The sequence below is a fragment of the Ursus maritimus genome (assembly GCF_017311325.1).
Source record: "Ursus maritimus isolate PB19 chromosome X unlocalized genomic scaffold, ASM1731132v1 scaffold_X1, whole genome shotgun sequence".
In the NCBI taxonomy this organism is placed as follows: Eukaryota; Metazoa; Chordata; class Mammalia; order Carnivora; family Ursidae; genus Ursus; species Ursus maritimus.
The window spans coordinates 120,611,052-120,635,523 of NW_024423319.1; the positions used below are offsets into that span (position 1 = coordinate 120,611,052).

Genomic DNA, 24,472 nt, shown 5'->3' on the forward strand with positions numbered 1-24,472 from the left:
GAACTCAGATTTCCTGCTTCCAAGCAAAACTTTCAGATGGCAAGTGGGTTGAAACCTAAGAATTATGCTTATTATGAATAAATCTGATTTTCCAATACCCTGGTTTATAACAGTCATCTAAGTTATTTTGAGGCAAATATTTTTTTTTAAAGATTTTATTTACTTATTTGAGAGAGCGAGCGAGCGAGCATGCAGAAGCAGGGGGAGGAGCAGAGGGAGAAGGAGAAGCAGACTCCTCCCTGAGCTGGGAGCCCGATGTGGGACTCGATCCTGGGACTCTGGGATCATGACCTGAGCTGAAGGCAGACGCTTAAATGACTGAGCCACCCAAGGGCCTCTTGAGGCAAATGTTTTAAAACTGATTTTATTTTTAGAGATATATATGTCCTTCATGTGTTGCTAACATTGTACAGAGTGAACAACTCTATACATACATACGCATTCACATAATCCATCAAAGGGCTTCCATTCACTTAATCCTCCCGCAGACATCCCCACCCCTTGAAGCGTTGTCTAGAAATCCACTTGCATTGAGCGAGTTAAGCTTTTGCATAAACACGATTGGCATAAAACAGAAGTTTATAATAGTGGTTTTAAATAGTTTCTGCATAATAATACCAGCCATACCCTACCCCATTATAAACATGCTAGCACACTCTTTAATGGTTTTCTTTCTTTTTTTTTTTTTTTTTTTAAAGATTTTATTTATTTATTCAACAGAGAGAGACAGCCAGCGAGAGAGGGAACACAAGCAGGGGGAGTGGGAGAGGAAGAAGCAGGCCCATAGCGGAAGAGCCTGATGTGGGGCTCGATCCCGTAACGCCGGGATCACGCCCTGAGCCGAAGGCAGATGCTTAACCGCTGTGCCACCCAGGCGCCCCTCTTTAATGGTTTTCTAAAGCAATAGGACAGATTCTCGGCAATTTCAGGAGTTAGAAATCCACGTGAAAACTAAGACACCTGTTTGCTCGCCAACTTTCAACCTTTCCCGGGGAGGGGAGGAAAAAAAAAACATCACTTGCAGGTTTTAAGAGAAAGTGAAGAAATATGTAAAACGTGAAATGACGGATCTCCAGAGTAAGGAGGACAATCCTGGATCTTGGAAGCTCTTCCCGGGGAGGGAGACACGTCGAGAGACGTGAGGTCCATGGTCGGAGCGCCTGAGAGCACATGTTCTCTCCCCACGGCCATGGGGTCCAGCCTTTCTGTCTACCTGCTGTCTCCTGGAACAGACCAAACACCAGGCCAAGAGGGACCAGACACGCGCACCAGAGAGACGAATGGACAGGCACGTGAATGGCAGCTCCTGTCCACTGATCCGGAAAGGAATCCACAAGATACTGTTGGAGGACGTCTAGTGTCTGATCAAGTGACATGACCATCCTCTACTCGGGGGCATTCTCCTCCTCACTGGGGGCTGGTGGAGCAGACTCAGGACCTTCCCTCCACCGAGCTCTGCCCACCCACCTTCTACGTGGCCTGGTGATGCCTCGCCCCTCAATTACTGATGTTGGAAGAAGCAGGATTAAAAGAAAACTGTACATCTCACGATACGAGTACTTATGAACCATCATGGTCTCATCAGCAAATTCTGCAAGAACTGAAGGTATCAGGATATTGTGCATGGGTCACGGATTTGCTTATGCATTCTCGCTGCCAAGAAATACAGTTTCCAGGCCAATGATTCTGCACTGCATTGGGAGGGATTCCTCGTGCTACAGAATCCCTGAGGTAGCCTTTATCTGAGAACTTCCGCTCAAGAAACAGTAAAACCCAAATATAATACCATAAATTATGCAACGGAAATCCGTTCAGGACAGCCTGTCTTGGGATTATGGTTCCTGAAGGATTTCACAAAAAGTCTATTGCACGAAAAAAAAAAAAAAGTCTATCTGTGAACCTCTCTTGCTTTTACCTAAATAGTGTAAGTTTCTAGCTTTATAGTTTAAATATCTCTGACTTCCCGAGGAAAGAAAGAAACTGTGTATCTATAAATATATCCATTGTGAAAAGTTTTTAATGTGTGCTCTAAATAACACCGATAATAATTGTCTTCCAAATCAAATTGCAATTTAGCATCACCTGTTATTGGTGAAGAAGATGGTCCTTTACTCATTCTAAGTTGTATATAGTAAGATTTAGTAAAAGTTTTTTCAGTGCTGTTCTCTTTTTTATTGGCGTGCCAGGGGAATCGTGGCAGGCAAGGCAACACATTCACATCGTTGAATAATGACACCTTACATCATGGGTCCATTCATTTGCAGAGGTGTGAATACGATACCTTCTGCTCCTTCCTACCCACCCGAACCGCCACGCGGCCATGGAAGCCCCACGTGTGGCATTTATCCCTGTGTATACCGCAGACTTTGCTTTTCCCCTGGGGTAACCAGAGGGCTCTTGATGGAGCCTTTGGGCGGTACGATGGAGAGGGTCTCCCTGTCCGAGGTGCCGACAGGGCTGGCTTTACCCAGGGCTACCCCCTGTGTGCGTGTCCAAGGCAGGAGGCGCCGCGGGCATGGGGCCTCAGTCGCGTCCCCGGACGTGCACGTAGCGGCTAACCCCCCTGGCCTGTTTTTCCCGGTCACACTGGCAGGACAGCCCGGAGGACGAACAACACATCTGAAGCCACGGCTTCCAGAGCACGTTGCCCAGCGACAGCTGGTTGGGGACCTCCTGTAGGGTCTGGGCGTGGCGGTCTGCAGCCTCCTGCATGATGTCGACAATCTCGTGGAAGCGGGGCTCGGTCGTCGGTGATAACGGGTTTCTCTCCCTGGGGTCTCTGGAAATATCGAAGAGTAGCGGCGGGCGATGCTGGTTCACAAACTGCCCGTGGCAGAAACACACGTGCGTGGAGAAGCAGCCGTTGGCGCCCTCGGGGCTGAACTTGGGCGTGAAGAAGAAGGCCTTCCAGACGGACGTGCCTGCGGTTTACAAGGACACAGGTTGGCGGGTGCGGAAAGCGTCCTCACCCTCACCGCGGAGGGCAGCATGCACAGAAACTATGCGGCCGTGCGCTTCTGGAACGCAGAGCCTCAGTCAGAGGCCCACGGCTGGGGGGACGTCTCGTCCTTCCGTCGTTAAGAGCCATGGCTTAACAACACAAAGCAGGAGCAGGCGTGAAGTTGCACAGCCAAAGAGGAAATGGCAGAACAGAATATGAGGCACATTGATACCTGGTCACCACGGCAGTTTCTTCTTATGGAGAAAAATCTCTCTCTCTTCCTTTTTCCTCTCATCTCTTTCTCAATCTCTCTCTCTCTCTCTCTCACAGTGTCCTAGGCGACACAGTGCAGGCAAGAGAAGACAAAGCCTATGAATTGTCTGCACAGAGAACTCAGCCAGAGGAGCTTCCGGAAGAGGGAGATTCCCTGCTAACATGCACGAGGGAGATGCTAAAAGTACACGCACACGCAGACATACGCACGCACACGGCCATCGCACACCATTTTACACACACAAAGACCTCAGGCAACATTTTATTTTCTCTGTTCTGAGAAAGCCTGAAAGGAGAAAAACAACAACTCAATGAGCCCGCTAGCAAGGATGGGGAGGGACAGCAAATGGGCAGTAGGAGGAAATGTCCTCGTAGCAGATTGGGGCCGGGTGTGCAGAGCTCCATACATTTGCTAAAAATCGTGCAACTGGAACTTTAGGGAAGTTATTTTTTAGGAAAGCTGTTAAAAAATGCCAAATTAGGAGAATTCATTGACCCTAGAATGGGATGGTTATATCATTTAAAAATTAAGTGTTTGGGTTTTGTTTTTGTTTTTTTTTTAAAGCCCAGTGTAGGGTTTGAACTCATACCTGAGGTTCAAGACTGAGTGGAAATCAAGAGTCGGATGCTTAGCCAACAGAGCCACCCGGGCGCCCCTAAAAGTTATTTGAAAATCAAGCCTGTGTTCCATGATACCCCCTGAATATTAAATTTTTTAGGAAAAGCCTGCTTTACAAAAAGTTGTTATGAAAGAACGGATTGTCTGTTTATTCCAGAATGTTAATGAGTTAGTGAGGAGTTGAGTGGTCATCAAACGGAGTCGGACACCGCTCTGCAAACGGCTCTCTTCGTGTGAAAACAGTGGCAGAGAGCGACAGAATTCACAGCTAGTGACCCACTGCAAACAGGTGCACAAGGAGCATGTCCTCCTTTGCATCTTACTTCCAGCGCTTTTATGTAAACCCCCAGGGACGTTCCCACCGCGTGGCGTCCCATACGTATTTACTGCCCAATTCTGTAATTTGCATATATTGTGGTGACTATTTAGTGACCGACCAATGCCAATACAAAAGAAACCAATGGAATCATATTAATGCAATCGTCATGGGTGTCCGCTTGGTTCCCGAGCAGCCCCTGACCTCAGATGAGTGCATGCAAGGGAATGTGAGCTTCCCTGGGGTTTTGGGGGGCAGGTGGGAGACGCAGGAAGCACAGGCAGGCCGTGTGCACGTGCTATAAATAACTACGTTACAGGGACTCCGTATCAGGATGCCTCCAGCCTTGGCCTCGTGGATGCTGGGAGAGGCTGCACATCGCACCTGTGTCACCTCACAGGTGCTCGGCACACCTGCCTTTTAACGACGAAGTCAGGCAGACACACCAGGCTGCAGACACAATTCCCTGAGCACCCTCTCCCGTGGAGTTTGCAAAAGCACGTGGCTTTCCTTAACAGTCTCTCCATCAACTCCTCTTTTCCCCATGTCCTCCCGAGTATGACCGATTTCCTTTAGAACTGTTTTTGGCTCCACACACGGCAGCCACCGAGAACCCATCCCCGGTCGGGGTCAGCGAGGCCAAGGCTGTTACAGACAGATGTGAGCGGGAAGCCCCTTGTGCTGCTGCTCCGATAGCTGCTGATCCAGAGGGCATCTCCAACCTGACGTTCGAGTCAAGCCTCGGTGTGTTTCAAACCCCCAAAGAATGCAGGCTCCCGGAACAAATTCATTGCAAGGGCCCGTGCTTCCCACCTGGTTTGAAAGCCGTGCACACAGATTCCCGTTATGACCGCCTTCGCTCAAGCCTGCCGGGATGGGAACTGCAGCACTGTCTTAAAGCCTGGCAGGAAATCTCGGGCATCCTCACCCGGGAGCCACGGGGGATGGCTCCAAGCTTGGACAACTGTAGAACGAAGAATTCATTTTTCTGATTCTCTGCTTGTTTGGTATGCTCTATGGGATATGCGCCTGTTTTATTTTCTAACCTGAATTTTAAACATTGTTGTAAAAAGACTGCTTATTCTCTGTACTATTTCTTTGGACCATTTTGGATTTGCTCCACTCGGAGCAATGGAAATACATTTTATTGCACATAGGCTCATAAGACATGGACCTCATTCCACTCATTATTCACCAGGAACCCAGGAACGGACATTTTCAGAGCTGTCATTTCAAAGGAAAACGTTACGTCCCAGGTGTGTGATAAAATAAGAAACTGAGGGCTTCAGAGGGGAGGGGCGTGGGGGAAGAGAGACGCTGGTGATGGGCAGTAAGGAGGGCACGTATTGCATGGTGCACTGGGTGTTATACGCAAATAATGAATCATCGAACCTTGCATCAGAAACCAGGGATGTACTGTATGGTGACTAACATAATACAATAAAAAAACATTAAAAAAAAAAAAACAGGGATGTACTATATGGTGACTAACATGATATAATAAAAAAATATTATTATTAAAAAAAATAGGAAGTATCTGGTGTTACCTTACATTGCTAATAGCTGTATTTTCTCCTATCTTCCAAAATTATTTTCATAACATATTTCATCCTACATTTCTCCATATACTATAAAAATGTTTTTTTTAAACACATTTTTTTCTACTGTTAAAATTCTACGTACTCTGAAGAAAGACTGTTCTTCTCGCCTCTGTCACAGATAAATATTTTGACCACAACAGCATCTTGGACTCATTTATAACAGAGGCCCAATGACCCAGGGAAGCCATTATTCTGTTTTATAGCAAGAATGCAGGGGGATTAAGTGGGACATTGCACAGTTTCATTCAGAAGATAACTTAATTCTGCATAACGGGTGCCAATCCACTTTTCAAAGTACATTTCACTTGACGTTAGGGTCCCTGTTGGTCCGTAGCACTGACCAGCATCCCGGGAAGACTCCCTTTGTTCTGAGTTCAGAAGCGTTTCCCTGGGGCACCTGGCCGGCTCAGGGTCGTGAGTGTTCGCCCCACGTTGGGCACAGAGCCTACTTAAACACAAAAACTCTTTCCTGTTTCTGTGGCTTGTGCTGTACGATTTGCTTGAACCCCGGCTGTGACAGCGTGGGTCCCACTCCCAGCTCTGCTGTGTCCAAGCTGTGTGATGCTGGGCACGGCTGTGACCCTGTCTGTGTCCGGTCTCCCCTTCCGTAAAGTCAGGATAATAACAGTCCCTGCCTCGTGACATTGCTTTGAGGGTTGAAAACCCCGTGGTTACACAGAGCCCGGTGCAGAGTGAAGGCCACGTATGAGTGAGCTGAGAACATGGGTCTAAGCAGGACGTGCAGTGGCTTCCCTCTGCTCTGAAATCCCTTCACTGTGATACACGTCTCCAGACCCTCTCCCTCCGCTACGGATTCCTCAAGAGCACAGACGATTACATGTAAATGGCTTCAGCACGCGGGCTCTTCATTCATCACTCAGACCCACACTTCCCGTGATGAATGCCGTCCGCCTGCTAGTCCCGGCACGATGTACTTTGGACGCTTGGACGATCCCGCGTGTCTATCACGTAAGGCACACACAGACGTTGTGGGTTTTCGGTCTGGCAGGGGTTCCTGCTACAGCGCCATCTTGACATTCTTCAAGAACTGTTTCAACAACGCTCTGTTTTCGCACCGTAGGGGACTCACGGCCATGCGACCCCCGGCGTGCCCCCGCCAGGAACGCGGACGCCATCTGCTAATGTCCACAAATCCGTCCCACGGCTCCCAAGCCCACGGTGACCTCTCTGCTCGTTCTTCTTGACCCCCAGGCACACTACCACCTGTTCACTGTAGCCCAGACCCTGACGGTCCAGCACCGAGGGAATGGATTACAAGTCCACCTGCTTCCTGCCTGGAACCCCGTACGACAACAGTAGCATGAACGAGGACCCAGCTCAGGGCTCTAGCTAAGAGCACCTGCTTCAAATCCAGGCAGGATTTACAGCAAGCCTAGCTCCCCTGACGGATGGCTGATTGTCAGAACACAAAACACTCCCTTTGACTAAAGAAACAAATCATTGGGGGATAGAAATATCAACCCCAGTACAAAATGGGTACACGATGCATGGTAAATGCCTTGCCTCCCCCTCTTTGCCTCTGTATGTTGAAATACCCCCATCCTCCCAGGCTCTCCAACAATGCCGTCTCCGTGGGCCTGTTCGAATCCCTGCCGGATGTGATCACGGTCTCTCTGTCCCGCTCACCCGTTCTGACTACACATATCTCTGCCTGTGGACTCACTCCACTTCTCTCGCTATGTCCTTCACTCTTTGAAAGCCGCAACAGCATCTCCCACATCTCTGACTGCCCAGCACCTAGCGCCTTGCATGGAGTAGATGGTCCGTCAACATTCACGGGGTAAATTAACCGATGACACGATGATTGGAGCAGGACTGAAGGAGGGAAGAAGCCCACTGCCATTGTGGAAGCCGGCATGGGCGGACAGAAAGCCCAGTGCGTTCTGTGGTCTCTCCCGGGAGCGTCCTGCTTGAAATTGTGCAGTGCCCAACACAGCCTCCAGCATGACCCACACCCAGACTGCTGGGGGACGTCTGCTAATGGCAAATACATGAGAGAGGACATCAGAGATGTCGGACATATGTCTCTCTTGGAGTCTCTTGCCATCGAAAAACGGGCACTCCTGAGCGATGAGCATGGTAAACACGTCACCTGTGCCTTTGGGAAAACCTGTCCACGGAGGGGCATGAAGGACAGACATGAGGGCCGCTGGCGGGGTGGGAGTCAGGCATGGAGCCATCGAGGGAAGAAAGAGCGGATGCCGTCAAGGGTGGCCACGCTTAGGGGATACGACAGCACGGATGAATCCCAGAAACAATCCACACCTGCACACGTGCAGGCAGCTAGACAGGACGGAGAACCCGCTTTCCAATTGTGCGTGTAGAACTTAGTGCCTTAGCTAAAGAATTTCCCATTCACGGAGGAGCAGACTCTGAAAGCAAACGGCGTGGCCACAAATCCAACTTTGCCATCGACTCTGTTACTGTACGCTAATGACGCGGCTTCCAAGCCTGTGTCTCCCCATCTGTAAACGAGAGAAATACCTGTGCGAGACACTACTACCCGTCCTCTGAGCCTTCCACACTCATCAGGTGTTACTGGACACACGGACACCCATGACGAAGGCTCCACTTCCTGGCTTCCTTTGAAGCTAGGTGTGGACTGGTTACCACCTTCTGGCCTGTGGGATTTACCTGGGAGAGTCTGCCTGTCTTCCTTGGAGAAAACTGACCAGCACTGTTTCCGTTTCATCATTCCCACCATTCCTCCATCCTGCTGCCCCTCGGTGGACACTACCATCATTTGGCACACACAGGAAGCCGCTGCACCTTCCAGGTAGTGGAGGGGAGCCCAGAGTCTGCAACCCGAGACTGCAGAGACCATTGATCTCTACGCGTCACTCATGACATGGACGAGGGAATTCCCCCGCGATGTATGCTACTGTCCCATTGCGTTTTCCTGTTACAGATGAATCTGACACTAACATAATCAAGACCTCTTTAAATTACAAGGATTAGAAGGGATCTCACATGCAAAGTACGCAGCAGAGTGTCTGATTGACCACAGATAAGGAAGAAACACCAGGGTGTAGGGTTAGCAAGTATGTTTTCGAAACACAACGGCCACAGCAGAAAAAGGTGACGAATTTCAAGAATAAAAGATGAACGGATGGCAGAATATGTTACCAACTACCACACAGTTTTGCACAGAAGATGCAGAGTCAAGGAAGACACAAAGACGTGTTAAACAGGACGTGCCTTGCTTAGCACTGCAATGTCCCTGCAGCACACAGCAGGTCCGAGAGCCTACGGCAGCAACTCAGGAGGAACCTGGAGACATCAGCAGGCATCCTGAGAGACCGGGGACAGGCCCTGTGTCAGTCACAGAGAGGAGAGGTGCAAACCAGTGTAGACGAGCGATAAAATGGCAGAACCCAGCATGCAGGCTAAAACGGGCAGAAGTATAATGAGAACAAGTCATGTTCTGAACGACTATCGAAAAAGGTGTTTAAACATTCAAAACACCGTCCTTTTCGGTATTTGAGAAAATCTAATTTTGATTTATTCCGTCTCTATAAGGAAGTAAGTTTGCACTGTGACCATTTCTTTTTTAAAGATTTTACTTTTAAGTAAATCTCTACACCCAACGAGAGGCTCGAACTCACAACCCCGTGATCAAGCATCGCCATGCTCTAAGGATTGAGCAGCCACGTGCCCCCACATTGTGACAAATTAGCCAAAGTCACAGCTGACACTTTTTTCATCCCCGATACTAATGAAATCTTGGGTCAGGCATATGAAACCTTTAGTAGAAAAGCGGACGTCTATTTTATTTTTTATTGTTAAGTCATCGCTGCACCCAACATGGGGCTTGAACTCATGACCCCGAGATCAAGGGTCGCGTGCTCTACCGACTGAGCCAGCCAGGTGCCCCGGATGTCTATTTTAAAACCTGCCTAGTACTGTCTAATGTAAGAGGATACAAAGTGCTGTATGAAAATATATGTTTAATGGACTACATCGAAGAAAACGAAAAATCCATTTATGAGGTTTTTTTTCCCATTAAAGGAAATGAACAGCCGGGAAGTGCAGCCCGTTCCTGAGAGTCTGAGCGCTAATGAGATAAAATAAATGAAATAAAGGTCTCACAATTTCGGGGAAGCCGCCTCCATCCTCGTACATCACTTGCTCTCCCCGGTTGCCAAAGCGGATTCCGTTGTGTCGTGGGACCCCACCGGGCCCGTGCGGCCACAACCGTGCGTACACATGCTGTCCCTTCTACTGGGCTCGGAAGGCGCATACGGCAATGCACGCGCGAATGCCTGCCAAGGCAGAGCTCGCGGGATGCGGCATTCAGGGGAGGGACTCACACACGAAAGGGAAAGCCTGAGACTTCACATAAATCCCTCCAGTGGTTGCGGTCTGTCCACCTGCCACACGGGTCACGGCAGAGGGCAAGAGCTGTCCTTCTCAAGGTCAGCTGAAGGACGAGCTCATCCTTAGCAGCCCTCGCTGCAAAATGCCGCAGCTCGTGTCACCGCAGCGTTGGCCCTTGATATTTTATTTCTGACCCTTTAGATCCCATTTCCGATGATCAGACAGGGAAGGGCACCCAGCAGAATGAGTAACGGAGATGAAAGCCAAGCACAGCCGCGTCACCCTGGTTAACTGTCAACCCGTGAAGACATGAGCCGCTGTAAGTAGGATACTGTCTCTTTTCTTAGGTGTAGTTTAGAGGCAAAATTAATTTGTTAACTGTGTGGAAAATTTAGACGGTCCACAAAGCAAGCATTTTTCTTTCCTTAACCACGGTCATGCTGTTTTGATTTTAAACCTTACTTCTCTCTTGCATAGGCATGGGAAACAGAAAGGAGTTAACGAAATCTGCATATTCATTACAGAAATTCTAATAATAAACAAGATTACATAATTGAAGAAGAATAAACCTTCCTTATCCCCTATTTTGGGAAGAAGGCACCTTTTAAAAAGATGGACAGGAACACATTTCTTTAGAAGGAATCCTATTATCCTACAGCGTTTCGTTCTGTTTTTTTTAAAGATGCTTTTTTTTTTTTTTTTTTAATCACAGAAAAAAAGTTTCCAGAAAACTTGCACTGAAAACGTAGCCGGATTAGTGAGGCCCTTTGGGTTCACCATCAGGTTAACCACGTCCTGTGAATTTTTGTGTGTCCAGCTGGGCTGGGGGCTCTCACATATTCATATGAGCAATTATTTTATACACTATAATCACAAGCTTGAAAATCAATAATAGAATCCTAGAGCCAAGTAGGTACCTGCTTTCTAAAATGAATTTTATCCAAAAAATCAAGCTGTCATTACAGCGGATTTTTAATAGCACTGACTCGTATGCCTAAACTTAAAGCCAAGACTTTTAATGCACATTGAACACTCCATTTTAACTCAAAATTTCCATTTCAACGCAAGAGAACTTATGCATGTTATAATAACGCGTTTGTGAGTTCTCTCACAATGTAATGGCAGTAACGATACCAGCTTATGATTAAATTATGTCATTCAACTTGCTGAGACAACCGAATTATCAAATTATTATAATTATGGAATTATTAAATTATAGAGATGACGTTGTATATAACAGTTAAAAGGGATTCATGTTTCAAAAGGGTGGAAACAGAATTGTAGCTCTAAGTGTTTGGAGAGTAAGTATTTCCTAAGTTGGGAATACTCCGGGCTCCAACTAATCAGGACAAATGGTAATTGGACCTTAACAACGTGTGCGGTCAGGTCTAATTTCCCGGTAGCAATGACCTGCTGGTACGTCAGCTCTTCCTCTGAGAGAGGAACAAAGCCCGGATTTGCTGAGTCTGCTGATTCCCATGGTGTAAATATTCCCAGCACAGACTGACTTGAAGTTAGCAACGGTTTAACAGCACATAGGAAAGATTCTCGACCAAGCGGGAGCTGGCTCCTACCTGCGACTAAAATCTCATCTCAAATTTCCATTTTCTTTTAAGATTTTATTTAGAGAGCAAGAGAGCAAGATAGCAAGAGAGAGAGTGCGAGCAGGGGGAAGGGTAGAGGGAGACGCAGATTCCCTGCTGAGCAGGGAGCCCGATGCAGGACTCAATCCCGGGGCTCCAGGATCGTGACCTGAGCCCAAGGCAGACACTTCACCGACTGAGCCACCCAGGTGCCCCTGTTTTCTTTTCTTTCTCCCCGCCTTTTCTTTTCTAATAACATATTGTGAGCTTAGGCTTCCTCTTATGTTGAAGAATTATGGACAATGTCCCAGCACAGAGTACAGCCATCACTGGCAATCTCCTCCCAAAGCAGAACTGAGATGATCTCAGCCAACTTACCCAACCAGTACTGTTGACAGGTAACTCCATACGGATGACAGTCACACTTCCCCCACGCGCCTCTGCATTCCCAGCATTTGACCCCGCTGGCCGCGCATCCTGGTCTAAGCCGTAAGCAAGCACCGGCGACAGGGCATTTGGACAGACACTCATCCTAGCACAGACAGCGCCCCACAGCAGGTGCTCAAAACTATTTGTAGAATAAATAAACAGATGAAGTACTGGGTAGACACCCACAAAGCCTCGGGAGATCGCGGACAAGCACTGCTCCCAAGTTTCAGATAGAACGTCAAAGGCAAGTAAGAGATGGGTCCTAAAAACCATGGTGCATCAAGACCCCTTAGCTGGACGGACGCCTCCAGAACCGAAATACCACCCTGTCTCCTTATCTGTTGCCGGTTCAAGTTTTGCAGAGGAGGAAATGTCACTTGGGTGTGTCTCAGAAGCAAATTTTATCCCAACTGCCTGTCAGAATCTGGGTCTTGGTTTTCTCACGTACCCTATTTTCTGTCTCTCTCTGTCCCTTTTGTCTTTCCTCCTCCACAGACTGTGTTTCTCCAGCCCCCGATCCAGTATGTTCCTTCCGGCTTCTCCGACTGTGGGGGATGGGGGGTGGGGTGCTGGCTTCACGGAAACACGGTTCTGGGAAGTTCAGGACACGCTATCGCATTTCTTTAACCAGCCGAGAGTCACACCACCTTCATTCTGCGCATTTCCAGGTCTATATACACACAAGTGGGAAGGAGGACGCCTCCCGTTCGTTGGATGACTCAGGCCTGCCTGTGTCGATAAACGTGAACAAGAAATCGTGCCCCTGCTGACGTGTGAAATTACAGATGCACTGACGAGATCAGTAAAACAGAATGCTCCCCGCTCTGGAATCCTACACTCAGGTTTCTCTCATATTTACCTTCTAGGAAACATGGCAAGAGAGCCGCCCGGGTTTAGAGGAGAAACTCTGAAAGGTAAACCTGCTGTGATTTCTGTGGCTAATGGAAGGGCTGTAATTTTCCACTTTGAACGGAAAGGCGAGGCTGCTCTTGAGATAAGCCCTTGGCAAACTGGCTGGGGGCGCAGGGTGGGGGTGGGAGGTGTGGAAAACCAGTATGAACGTCACCCCGAGTTTAACAGTGAGCCATCAGGTGGGAGGTCCGGCAGAGTGCAGCCTCCCGGAGCAGGACCCAAAGCACGACACAGAAAAAGGGGAGTTTTCCTTCTCCTCTGAGGATGAAACGGGAAGTCCCTCCTCCCCATCTGCCTGCCGCTTGTACAACGCGGGCAGAAACTGTTTCCCACACGCTCCCATGCCTCTTCGCGATCCGAACGTCACTGCGATTCTAAGTGTAAAGATACAGAAAAAAAAGTCTGCAGCCTATCCCTACGCCGCGGATTACCGCTCGGTTGCGTTTGCTCCTTTACGCCTGTGACAAGTACAACTCCAAAACTTGTATCGGAAAACCCAAATTCCACCCTCTTTCGGGTAGAATGCACGATGCAAAGAACACCGAGTTTGGGAGGTACGAGGACATGGAGGCAGATATCTGAATCGAGCTCATGCCCCGCCACGGCTGAGGCTTTGGAGAGAAAGTCACATAAACACCTAACTGCCATTCCGGGGGACAGCGCAAAGCTCTAGGAAGGCGCAAAGCATAGACAGTGGGCACAGGGGCGGTGTTTCAGCGGGGCCCTGGGCGGGAGGTGCTACTAAGCCACGAAGCGTTCCCCAAAAGGCATGAGAAGGAAAGTCCTCCCAGGCAGAGGACGTGCAAATGCAAGCCATGTGCCTCCTAGAACACAAGCACTGGTTGGGTGCCAAGTCACAGCGAGAAGGAACTTGGGCTACGGGCTAGAAGCTGGGCAGCCAGCCAGCAGGCCATGAAGGACGGGGGCCGCAGTGCCCGGCTGCAACCTGAACTTCCTCTGCCTGGGAGGAGGAGCCACTCACGAGTCAGGGCCGGGGTCCGCTGACATCATGCCTGGACAGCGACGGGACCAGAAGGAACAAGACAGGAGGAGGAGCTCGAAACAAAGCCACGTGACACGCAGAGGCATCCCTTGGGCTTTACAGAGCGAAGCGCTCTTGCCATCTCATCTCCTTGCACGGCACCGATGGCGAACGTACTAGAAGCATGGAAAGGTCTGTTTTACTCACTGTTCCGAGGACGCCAGCGCACGGCATTTAAGTAGAAGTTGCAGTAATGGAAGAGAAACTCGTGATCGGAGAGTTGGGTCTTCCCTTGAAGCAGCGGCATGAGGTCACGTCCATCGATGATTCTGTAGGACAAATCAGCAGAGCATCAGCGGGGGAATGGCCACACCATCCTTGCGTTAAACCGTCCCAACCTGTCAGCTGTCCTTCTAGCAAATGAAAGCGTGATAGAGTCACGTAATTATAATCCACCAACCAACACTAAGAATGCTCATTGACCCCCGTTGGGCGCCATATGCAACTTTGTGGGGCCAATTCTTTTCTCGTATGAACTCGCTGAATCCTGCACCATGAGTTGGGACCATTATCATCCCTTGGTGATGAGATAAAGGAACATCATCCAGAAAGCATATGTGACTCAGCCAAGGTCCTGGGACTAGTACCAGACCATGGGATGCAAACCCAAACCCAGCTGACTACTGGGCATCTCTCAACTGCTCTCCCTGCTGCTCATCCTAAACCCAGGTTCTGCCTATTCCCTTGGCACAGAGGAAGCTTTACTCACCAAGTACAGCTCTATGGAAAATAATAGCATCTAACAATTTAGGTGGCAAAAAGGTAATATATAGCATGGGAACAACTTAGATTGGACGGACGTCCGTGGAAGCACACGTCTAGATCAGAAGGAATTACTTTGTGAATAAATTCTAATGATTATGATACTAAACACCCTCTGGATGCATTGTTCCCAGATACAAATTTCTCTTCTATGCCTATGTAAGTAGACCAAGGGGAACTTTCCAGAATGCAAACAATTGATAATATGCAATTGTTTGTGAGCACAATCAGATTATTTTGCATTTAAAGAAAGGAAAAAAAAAAAAAGCCTAAATATTCTAAGAGAAACTTACATTAACACCCACTAGACCAACGGAAGTCATTGATTCCATCAGGCCTCATCACTGGAACGAGGGCGGAGAGCGACTCTGAAAGAGTCTGATGATCTCACCTGAGGAGTACGTTCCTCTGATTAAAAACCCTCCATCCCTTATTATGAGGACTTTAGAAACTGGACGGCAGACTTGGCTATATAATTTGGGTTAGCGTTCTTGAGAGGCCCCGCGTCCCCTGACCTTTGTGTGTGGTTTATTTTGGTGTCCCTAAAACCCCCGTGCTATAATTACAGCCCCGTTGCTTAGCACTTCTCCGGCCCCAACCCCTGTTATTAATCATGAGCTCTGCAGAAGCCTGCAGACCGAAAATATTCTATTATGGTGAGTTAAAAATAAGAACAAAAGGCAGACTTGGCCCCCTTCCCAAGCCCATGCTCCCATTCGCCATGAGAAGAGAAGGAAGCAAGGTAGAGAGACGCTTCAATTCAGAAGCGGCACGCTGTCTGAAATACTCTTTCTATCCCAAAATGGCAGTCATTGTGCCTCGGTCCTTTCAAATTCCTTTTGAGAAAGACTCAGTCCGTACTAAGACACAATCCTGAATAAGGTGGAAAGAAAGGAAGGGAGGCACTGGCGTAAGCAGGTGTAAATGCCTGATGAGGAGAAGCCCCAGGCAGTGAAAAATGACCCAGAGGAGGGGACAGAGGGAGGCAACCCCTTTCCCAGGACCTCCACCTCACGTGGACTGCAGGCCTTTCCAGGACCACTCAGGACAGAGAACGCAACTTCATTCCCAGACACAATCTCTACCTCTATTTCCTTGTTCTTTGGAGGTAGACCTAGAGCTCCTTTTTTTTTCTTTTTCTTTTTCTTTTTCTTTTTCTTTTTCTTTCTTTCTTTCTTTTTTTTTTTAATATCCTACACCTAACACGCTCATTCCTAGGAGCGGGCAATAAATCACACGATGGAAAGCCACCGTTGAAGAGAGCTACAGAAATATGGCCTGTCAAAACAGGGCTCATTCCTGCCATGAGAAATGGAAAGGGACCCTACCCTACTTGGGTTCAACTTTTAAATGGTGTCTAAGCCGTCAAAACACTTGGGATTGTTTTAAATCGCGTGTGTGAGTCACAGTTAGCGGTGGCCATAACCCAGAGACACCACATGTCCCCTGACATTGCCTGTACGGAGAGGTTCCCATCACATCATGACCTGGGGGACCGGGACCGACGGTCTCTCAAAGTGACACGAAGCATTGCTGTGTTCTATCCAGAGATGCCTTAATTGGCCTTTTCTGCTGGCAAATTCAAGTTTTCATAGCAAGTGTGCACACGGAGCTGCTGCAATGAAACTGGAAGGATTCTTTCATCGGGTCCGCTTCATTCTGTGAAAACGTGTTCCTCTGACACGGTGTTTGATTCGGAGAGTGACTTGGGAGTATTGTCCATTGGCTCCCGTCCCACGATGATGGTCACGATTTCAAGCATTCCTTTCTAAGCACCGTGCATTTCAAATGTCAGGTCAAATTAAATACCAAGGGATGACCTTCACATCACTGTAAAGAGCATGTTTTGGAAATGTTCCTTGGGTGACAGTGACCCTCATTTCCCCCCTGGATGTGCTGGCCTCTCTCTTAGCTCCGAACCAGTGAACCATTGGCCCAATCGTTCTTGCCTCTGCCTGGCTTTCAGAAGGATCTGGGGATCATACGACAAGGAAAAGCTTTGGCGATGAGGCGACAGAGAAAAGAGGGTTTTGGGGGACTGACAAAGAGGTTAATTTGGGGCACAACTGGGGCAATCTTCAAAATAAAGTGATTTCTTCAATGTAGAAAGTAATAGCAAAGAAAACGTTTTTAGAACAAAGTACGTGTATATTTCATAAACTAAGGGAAATCCCAAGGAACCAGAAAGGTATTTTCATCAAGGAAATCCCAAGGAACCAAACTTATAACATAAAAAATGCTTCCCTTCATAAACATTAGACTCGTTGCGTAACGTGAACATAAAGCAAGGTCGGTTGTAAGTGCTAGCACGTACAAGAAGAGTTTCACCTTTTATTCTGCAAAATGCAGAGGAACTAGGTTTATTTGTAGAACTCTCCTGAAATACTCCTCTGCACTTGCCTAGCTATTGGGCTGCAAAATCAAACGGGACAATGAAGTCACTCCCCTTGTCTTCATGACACGAAAGTGGTACCAAGCATCCGGGTATTGATTGATTTTCTTAACTTGAAAAAAAATCAAATTTCTATTTTATTTTGTTTATGGGGGAGGAGACCGAAATATTTCACCTGTAAAATGTGATTCTGAAGGATGTCAGCACCCCCTTCCCCCCTTCCTTTCCCGATCCAGCTGAACTGTCTATGACTAGAGTTTAGAAAGTTTCCAAAGGTTTAATAACCAATTAGGGCACGTTACAATTCTTCATCACCGAAATCTGTGAGCAACGAGCATGGTCATAGGCTTCCTCTGGCAATATTCTATCTGCTTCCGAAGATGCGACTGATGGAAGATTTTTCATTTTCGGGAATTAATACATTTCATTATACATTCTTCTTACGCATGTCAACCCTGTTGCCTATGTTTTACATCACCAAAAAAAAAGAAAAAAAAAAAAGGTTGCCCTCCCTTTATTTCCAGAATCAGCTCATTTGGAGACATGGGGGAATGATTTTTCTGAACACGCCTGGGGTAATGGCCACCAAAAGTTCTTTTGATAAATCGTGCCGCTGAATGCAAATGGATCAGTGAAGTATGTGTGAAGGAAAAATTCACTGCAGAGAGGAATCTCACACAGGCACGCCACGGGGTCGAATGAGAGAATCATTCTCACAGTAGCGCTGAGACTCTGCCGAGCGAATCTCTCTTCCGCGTATCCCCAGAGCACTGCTCTCTTGACCTAAGTAGAAACCCTGTGGGGAAGGGCTTCTCGTCTCCCACCAAGCTCTGATTGGTCAGGACGGCCACCCACCAGACTCAAAATGTTTCTTGAGCACGACGAGGATATACCTGAAGGCTAGGGGCCTTTTGAACAGAAATCCTCCTGTTCCCACAAAACACGCAGAAAGATGTGAGGGTACCTCATTAAGTTCTCGTCACACAGCTTGGGTTCGACCCTTGAAATGAGTTTGTTCTCCTGAGAAATGTAAATTTAATACTGCTCACGCAAGAAATCAGGGGGGCTGACCTCACCAATCATTGGCGGGGGGAGTTAAGACTATCTTCTAAAGAAGAGATATTTGTGAATCATTGATGGATGGATACACATATGGGGATACTGTCTAAATGCTTTCATTGGAAAGGTTTGATGACATTAATGCATTATAACAATATTTTCCATAAAAGGACAATAGCGAGCCTGAGTCCACTGTCTGTCAACCCCAGCGCTACCAACATGCTGGCTGAATTATTTTTTCCTGTGAGAAGCCATTTTGAGCCTGGCAGAATCTTTAGCAACATCTCTGGCCTCTGGACGCCAGGAACACTGAGTCAAGACAATCAAAAATATCTCCAAGACATGGTCCACGACCCCTGGGGGAAAGAGTCGCTGAGGTGAGATTCACTGCGTTCAATGTTCCCGGTCTCCAGGGCAGATATAGGAGGATGGGGTCTGGACCTGGTTGGTAACATGATTTAATGAGGATATTGTGTGATTAATCGTACTTCCATGAAGGATCTGGAGGCAGAGTTCCGTTTTCTTCTCCGTGTCATCTCCAGGCTGATGATGGCGTTTTACGGGGCCCTACAGCTCCACCCTGAGCCAGCACCGTCGCATTGAGTTGGGTCAACATGCATCACGGAGATCCACGAAAAGCATCTTCGATACGGCGAAGGGGGTTCTTACCAATGTCACGGCTCCCACATGAAATATTTTGGGACTGCCAAAGAGGGAGGCCGCTTCCTTCTTCAATGGGCACGTTCAAGGAAAACAGAGTGACCTCCATGAGCTTCCGACTGGGCTGGGTGGGAGGCATGAGCCGCAAGATCTCCCTTAATGGATTTCCCTCTTTGCCTCCCCCGTCTTTCCCCTGATTGCAAAGAAGCCCATTTACCCGTACTGCGAGGGTAAAGGTACTGCTGATTTTAAGATTATGAGCCGTGAGAGAAAAATGTCGTTCAGGAAATTACCTGAACACCCTGTGTGCACTCCTTAAGGAAAGACTAAGTTGTACTCCAAAGGTAAGAACAAGGGCCCATGAGTAGATGAGACAGGGCGTGAGACTTCTGGCTTTACAGAAGGTAAAGCTTTTTATGGCTTGCTGCTGCCATGTTTTCTGTCTGTCATTGAGGCAACAAAGGAGTAATATGACCAGAGTCGATCCTAAAACTTCCCGTCAGCCCTCTCCCTTTAGGGTTCTAGGATTCTGGATAATCACTGAGTGTTGGAGAAGAAAGAACTGAGCTGATGTACTTCTTCCCTCTCAATGTGGCGGGAAAAACAAAAATGGCCACCATTCATGTGCTTTACAAGCTTTCGCGCTTTCAGTCCTCCCATGCAGACTATAAGGTCAGCACCGCTACCCAAGCCACGTTCCAGATGGGGAATCAACACCCATGAAGTGAAACACGTACCCAACGGGGAAGCCACGACCCCAAGTAAAGGTAGGAGAGCCAAATAGCGTGGGTCAAAGAGGCAGCTGCCCAGCTGCCCTACGATAAGCCCATGGAAGGAATAGCCAGGAGAGACAGGATCACTGGGGTGTTGAAAGTGGAAGGCTCGCGAGAGATAAGACCATGCATGCACACCACACCTTGCTGCTGGTACCCAAGCAGCATCCATGCTCTTAGGCGGATGCTCTCAGCGTGTGGCCCAGAGACCCAGGGCGACCCCCAAAACCCTTTCAGGGGGCCCACGGGGCCAAAACTGTTTTCACGAGAATACCAAATGCTCTCTGCCTTCGAAGCAATGGCCCCCACAGGAGCACACACCACACTTTTGCAGGGGATTTGTGGCGGGTGATGACATCATCACTGTCCACGGACGCAAGGTGCGCGTGGGCGCTCTTGTGTGTTCAGAATTTCTTCCAGGTTCAAGGGCTCTTATGATAAGTGCTGACAGACATAACCCACATATACAAAGGTCTTTGGGTTCCTCAGTCACGGAAGAATGCATATGGGTGTTGAGACCGCAAAGTTGGTGAGGGGCCGAGCTGTCCAATGCTGCCTTGCCTCTAGCGTGTGTGTCTGTGTGTGTGTGTCTGTGTGTGTGTGCACGTGCTCGTGTGCATGTTTTGGGGGTAAGATACACCTAAACAACAAACTTGAAAACAGTAAGGAAACAATAAACAATAAAACAAGCCTGAAAACAACAGGATGTGAGCAAAGCTACCCAGGGATGTAGCCCGGGCTGAGCTGTGCTTTCTTCTCTGCTTTCCCGTTCCCTCTTCATTCTGCTGGCAGCTGAATTCAAACACGATTTGCAGCCCGCCTGCACGACATTAGCCTGGCCTGCCACCAAACTAATGAAAACAATTAATCAGCATGCTTCACTTAAAACTCTTCAGATTGGTAATAACACTTAAGAAGAAACCATTGGCAATGTCATATGAAGTTGTATTTAAATTTAAGAGAAAGACGTTTCATTTAGAACTTGCTAAATGAAGACATGCTGGGAGGGAGGGCCGTTAACGGGGGATCCAGCTGCCTTTCTTGCTGCTGCAGCAAAGAGCAGCTAAGGGGGACCCCAAGTAAAGGTAGGAGAGCCAAACAGCGTGGGTCAAAGAGGCAGCTGCCCAGCTGCCCTATGATAAGCCCATGGAAGGAATAGCCGGGAGAGACAGGATCACTGGGGTGTTGAAAGTGGAAGGCTCGCGAGAGAGAAGACCGTGCATGCACACCACACCTTGCTGCTGATTTCCCACTGGGATAATGGGGTGGACGGTGTTTCTGCATCGGCGGCCCCACCAGTCGGTCCCCTAACTGGACGTGGATCATAAGCCCAGCCGGAGATAGCAATGCCATCGTGCAGGCAAACCAGAACACGCTCGCCCCTGTGAGCTCCGAATGACACAATACCAAGTGCGTCTGAGTCACGGTACCTGTCCTCGGGCAACGGCGATCCTGCCAGCTTGGCCACCGTAGGAAATATGTCCATGTTGCTCGTTGGCTCATCAATCTCCAGCCCAGCCTCTATCACCCCCGGCCACCGCAGAATGCCCGGAATCCGGATACCTCCTTCCCAGTTGTTTGCTTTTCCCCCTGGAAGACCAAAAAAAGAGGCAACAGGGAGACATATGTCTTTTCAAAGCTTGGTTTAAGGCTCATTTCAATACGCTCTTCAATGTTCGGCAAGGGGTGGGTGATTTGGAAGAACCAAGTGCTCTCATTACATGGATTCAATGAAAATTTTGTGAGCAATATAGCATCCATTGTGGTAAAGAAAATATGACACGGCCCCTACTATGCACGGCACATGCCAGCATTGCCTGGTGGTCACAAGCTACGACTGTCATCGGAGAAACTCAACTCTCAGAGCAAAAGAGGACTGAAGTCAATGACTACAGAGTCACAAAGTTGAAATTCCATTGCTACTTTTCACCAGTGGTCGTAGGCAAAGCAGTGGCACCCGAAAATGCCCATGTTGACATGCTCAACACCTGGCGATGTGGTACCTTACATGGCCAAAGGGCTTAGGATCCTGGATTATCTAAATGGGTCCAGTGTGATCACAAAGGTCCTTATAAGAGAAGGAGGGAAGCAGGTATACCTTATATGGGTACCATATCCTCAGGATAATCTGGGATAGGATCTCGGATTATCTGCGTGGGTCCAGTGTGATCACAAGGGTCCTTATAAGGGAAGGAGGGAAGCAGGAGACTCAGAGTCAGGGCAGAGAGAGTCTGGATGATGCTATGTGGCCTACCCTGAAGATGGAGGGAGGTCCCCAAATCAAGGAATACAGCTGCCTCTAGACTGTGAAAAAGGCACTGAAACATTCTCCCCCGGAGCCTTCACAAAGGCACACAGCTGTGCCAACACCTTGATTTTAGCGCATTTTGGACACCTGCACTCCGGAACTATAAAATAATCAATCTGTGTTGTTTTGAGCCACTGAAGTTGCGATGATTTGTCAGGGCTGCCACAGGAAAGGAAAACGCCAGCTCTGGGGCTCAGGCGTCCGTGCCTCACACCCCCAACACAGTCGGTTGAGTATCACATGGAATTATCCCAAGCGCCAAGTCCAGTGCCTAGAACAGAAGGAGAGCACCCAAGATGGCCATTTCATCAATGCTAGTACTTCACTAGCAGGACGGCTCTTACTCTTTCGTTGAGGAAACGAGCTTTGACTGTACGAGGTGACTCGACTATAAGCAGATAAGAGCACGACAGGGGTGTAGGGAGGGGATGATGTGGTAAGCTAAGCTCCACGGGGAGTGGCTCTGCAAAGAAGATGTTCTCCAAGACCTGCAAGGAATGCACCTGGAGGGATATAGGAAGAGGCTTGCCTGCACGGAGCTCTGAGCCCCAAGGGCCGGATCCCCCCAGGCCATGCAGGTAGCACACAGACAGACGTAAAACCAGATGCATGGTTTCCCCGAAAGTTCCCCATGGCTTTAAATGTGCTGAGCACAGCTGAACACCACGGGAAGAATAACCATGGACATCAGGCTGGAAAGAAGGGAGAGAATGGATGTTCTGCTACTTGAAAACACCTTTTCAGACTTTAGAAGAAGAATGAAAGAGTGAAATGAAGAAAGCCGAAGGAGAACGTTGATGCATCGCAGGGAGAGAATGCACGAATACAATGCATGTTTAACAAAGGCTGCAAATGCCGTGGAAACTTAAAAAATGGATTGCCGGAGGTTCAAGGGATCTCGAAAGCAAAGCTTGACTTCGTCATGCTGGTTTTTGATGACGGCACACTGAAGTCTGACCATTGCAGAATGAACTGCATAGCTCACGCCTGTAGCCTGAACTCCCCTTATAAGCAAGATCTTTAAACTCCAGGCACTAAATGTTGTATACGCACAGACATCAGGGAAAATCCACACACGAATTCATATTATAGTCTGCAGTTTCTAGAACGGCCTCCACGAGAAGTTAAAAGTATCGCACTAAATCTTTCCAACATGATCTTAAGGTAATGATCGGACAAATACCGTTACTCTTGCATCGCGGATATCACATCAAAGAATAGGGAAGTTCAGGGTGCCTGGGTGGCACAGCGGTTAAGCGTCTGCCTTCGGCTCAGGGCGTGATCCCGGCGTTCTAGGATCGAGCCCCACATCAGGCTCTTCCACTATGAGCCTGCTTCTTCCTCTCCCACTCCCCCTGCTTGTGTTCCCTCTCTCGCTGGCTGTCTCTATCTCTGTCAAATAAATAAATAAAATCTTAAAAAAAAAGAATAGGGAAGTTCAAATACTTTGCCATAATTTATTCAAGCTGTCAATAGCGGAATGGGCTACAGGAGGACTCTCAACTCTGAAGTAGTCTGGTTATCCTTCTGTGAGATCGAGCACATAAAACTTCCACCTGCTTATCTGTATAGATCAGGCTCCCGGCATTTCACCTGCTTATCCTTCTACTCGATCCAACTCAGAATGTGCACCTGTTTACCATTCTACCAGATCGAGATAATGGCATTTTCACCTGCTTATCCAGACTCACAGAATTTAAACTTGCTTATCCGTCTACCGGATCAAGCTCATAGACTCTCCTCTGTGTATCCCTCTTCTAGATCAAACTCACAGAATTTAAACTTGCTTATCCGTCTACTGGATCAAGCTCAAAGACTTCCACCTGTTTATTCATCGAGATCGGTCTCCCGGATTATGCACATGCGAATCCTTCTACTAGAGAAGCCTCATACAATTTTCACTTGCTTCTCCTTCCATGAGATGAACCTCGTAATACGTTCACCTCTTTGTCCTACTGGATCGAACTCATAGATTTTCCACCTGTTTATCCTTCTGTAAGATTCAGCTCACAGGATATGCACATCTTTTCCTTTGACCAGATGAACCTCATAGAATTTTCACCTAGTACTCGACTAGATTAAGCTCATGGAACTTTTTTTTTTAAATCTATTCTACTTGATCAAACTCACAGACTTAACTCTAATATGCACCTGTTCTCCTTCTAGATAATCCTCATAGGATTTTCACTTGTTTCTCCATGTATGGGATCAAGCTCAGAGAATGTTCACGCATTTATCCTTCTACGAGATGAACACGCAATGACTATCCTACTACATCAAGTTCGTAGAACTTCACTTACAGTTTATGAACGACAAAGGAAGTCTGCTACCTAACATAAAGATCTTGCTCCATTAATGGCTACTGTATATATTTATTGCCCCACTGGTTAACATAAAATCGAATAAATCAATCAGAAGGTGGACCCAAAATACCACAATAATGAAAAAGAATCCTTTGAAAATG

The 24,472-nt window shown here is 47.9% G+C and overlaps 1 protein-coding gene across 1 annotated transcript in view; it reads right to left on the bottom strand.

Annotated features, from left to right (window-relative positions):
- Positions 1–769: 769 nt before the first annotated feature.
- STS (steroid sulfatase) overlaps positions 770–24,472 on the bottom strand; it is a 120,478-nt gene continuing 96,775 nt past the window's right edge. Inside the window, exons 8-10 of the mRNA XM_008694325.2 lie at positions 21,131–21,290; positions 14,202–14,323; positions 770–2,921 (exon numbers count right to left, since the gene is read on the bottom strand). Coding sequence (XP_008692547.1) covers positions 2,524–2,921; positions 14,202–14,323; positions 21,131–21,290 — 680 coding nt within the window. The 3' untranslated portion in view covers positions 770–2,523. The remainder of the gene's footprint in view (positions 2,922–14,201; positions 14,324–21,130; positions 21,291–24,472) is intronic.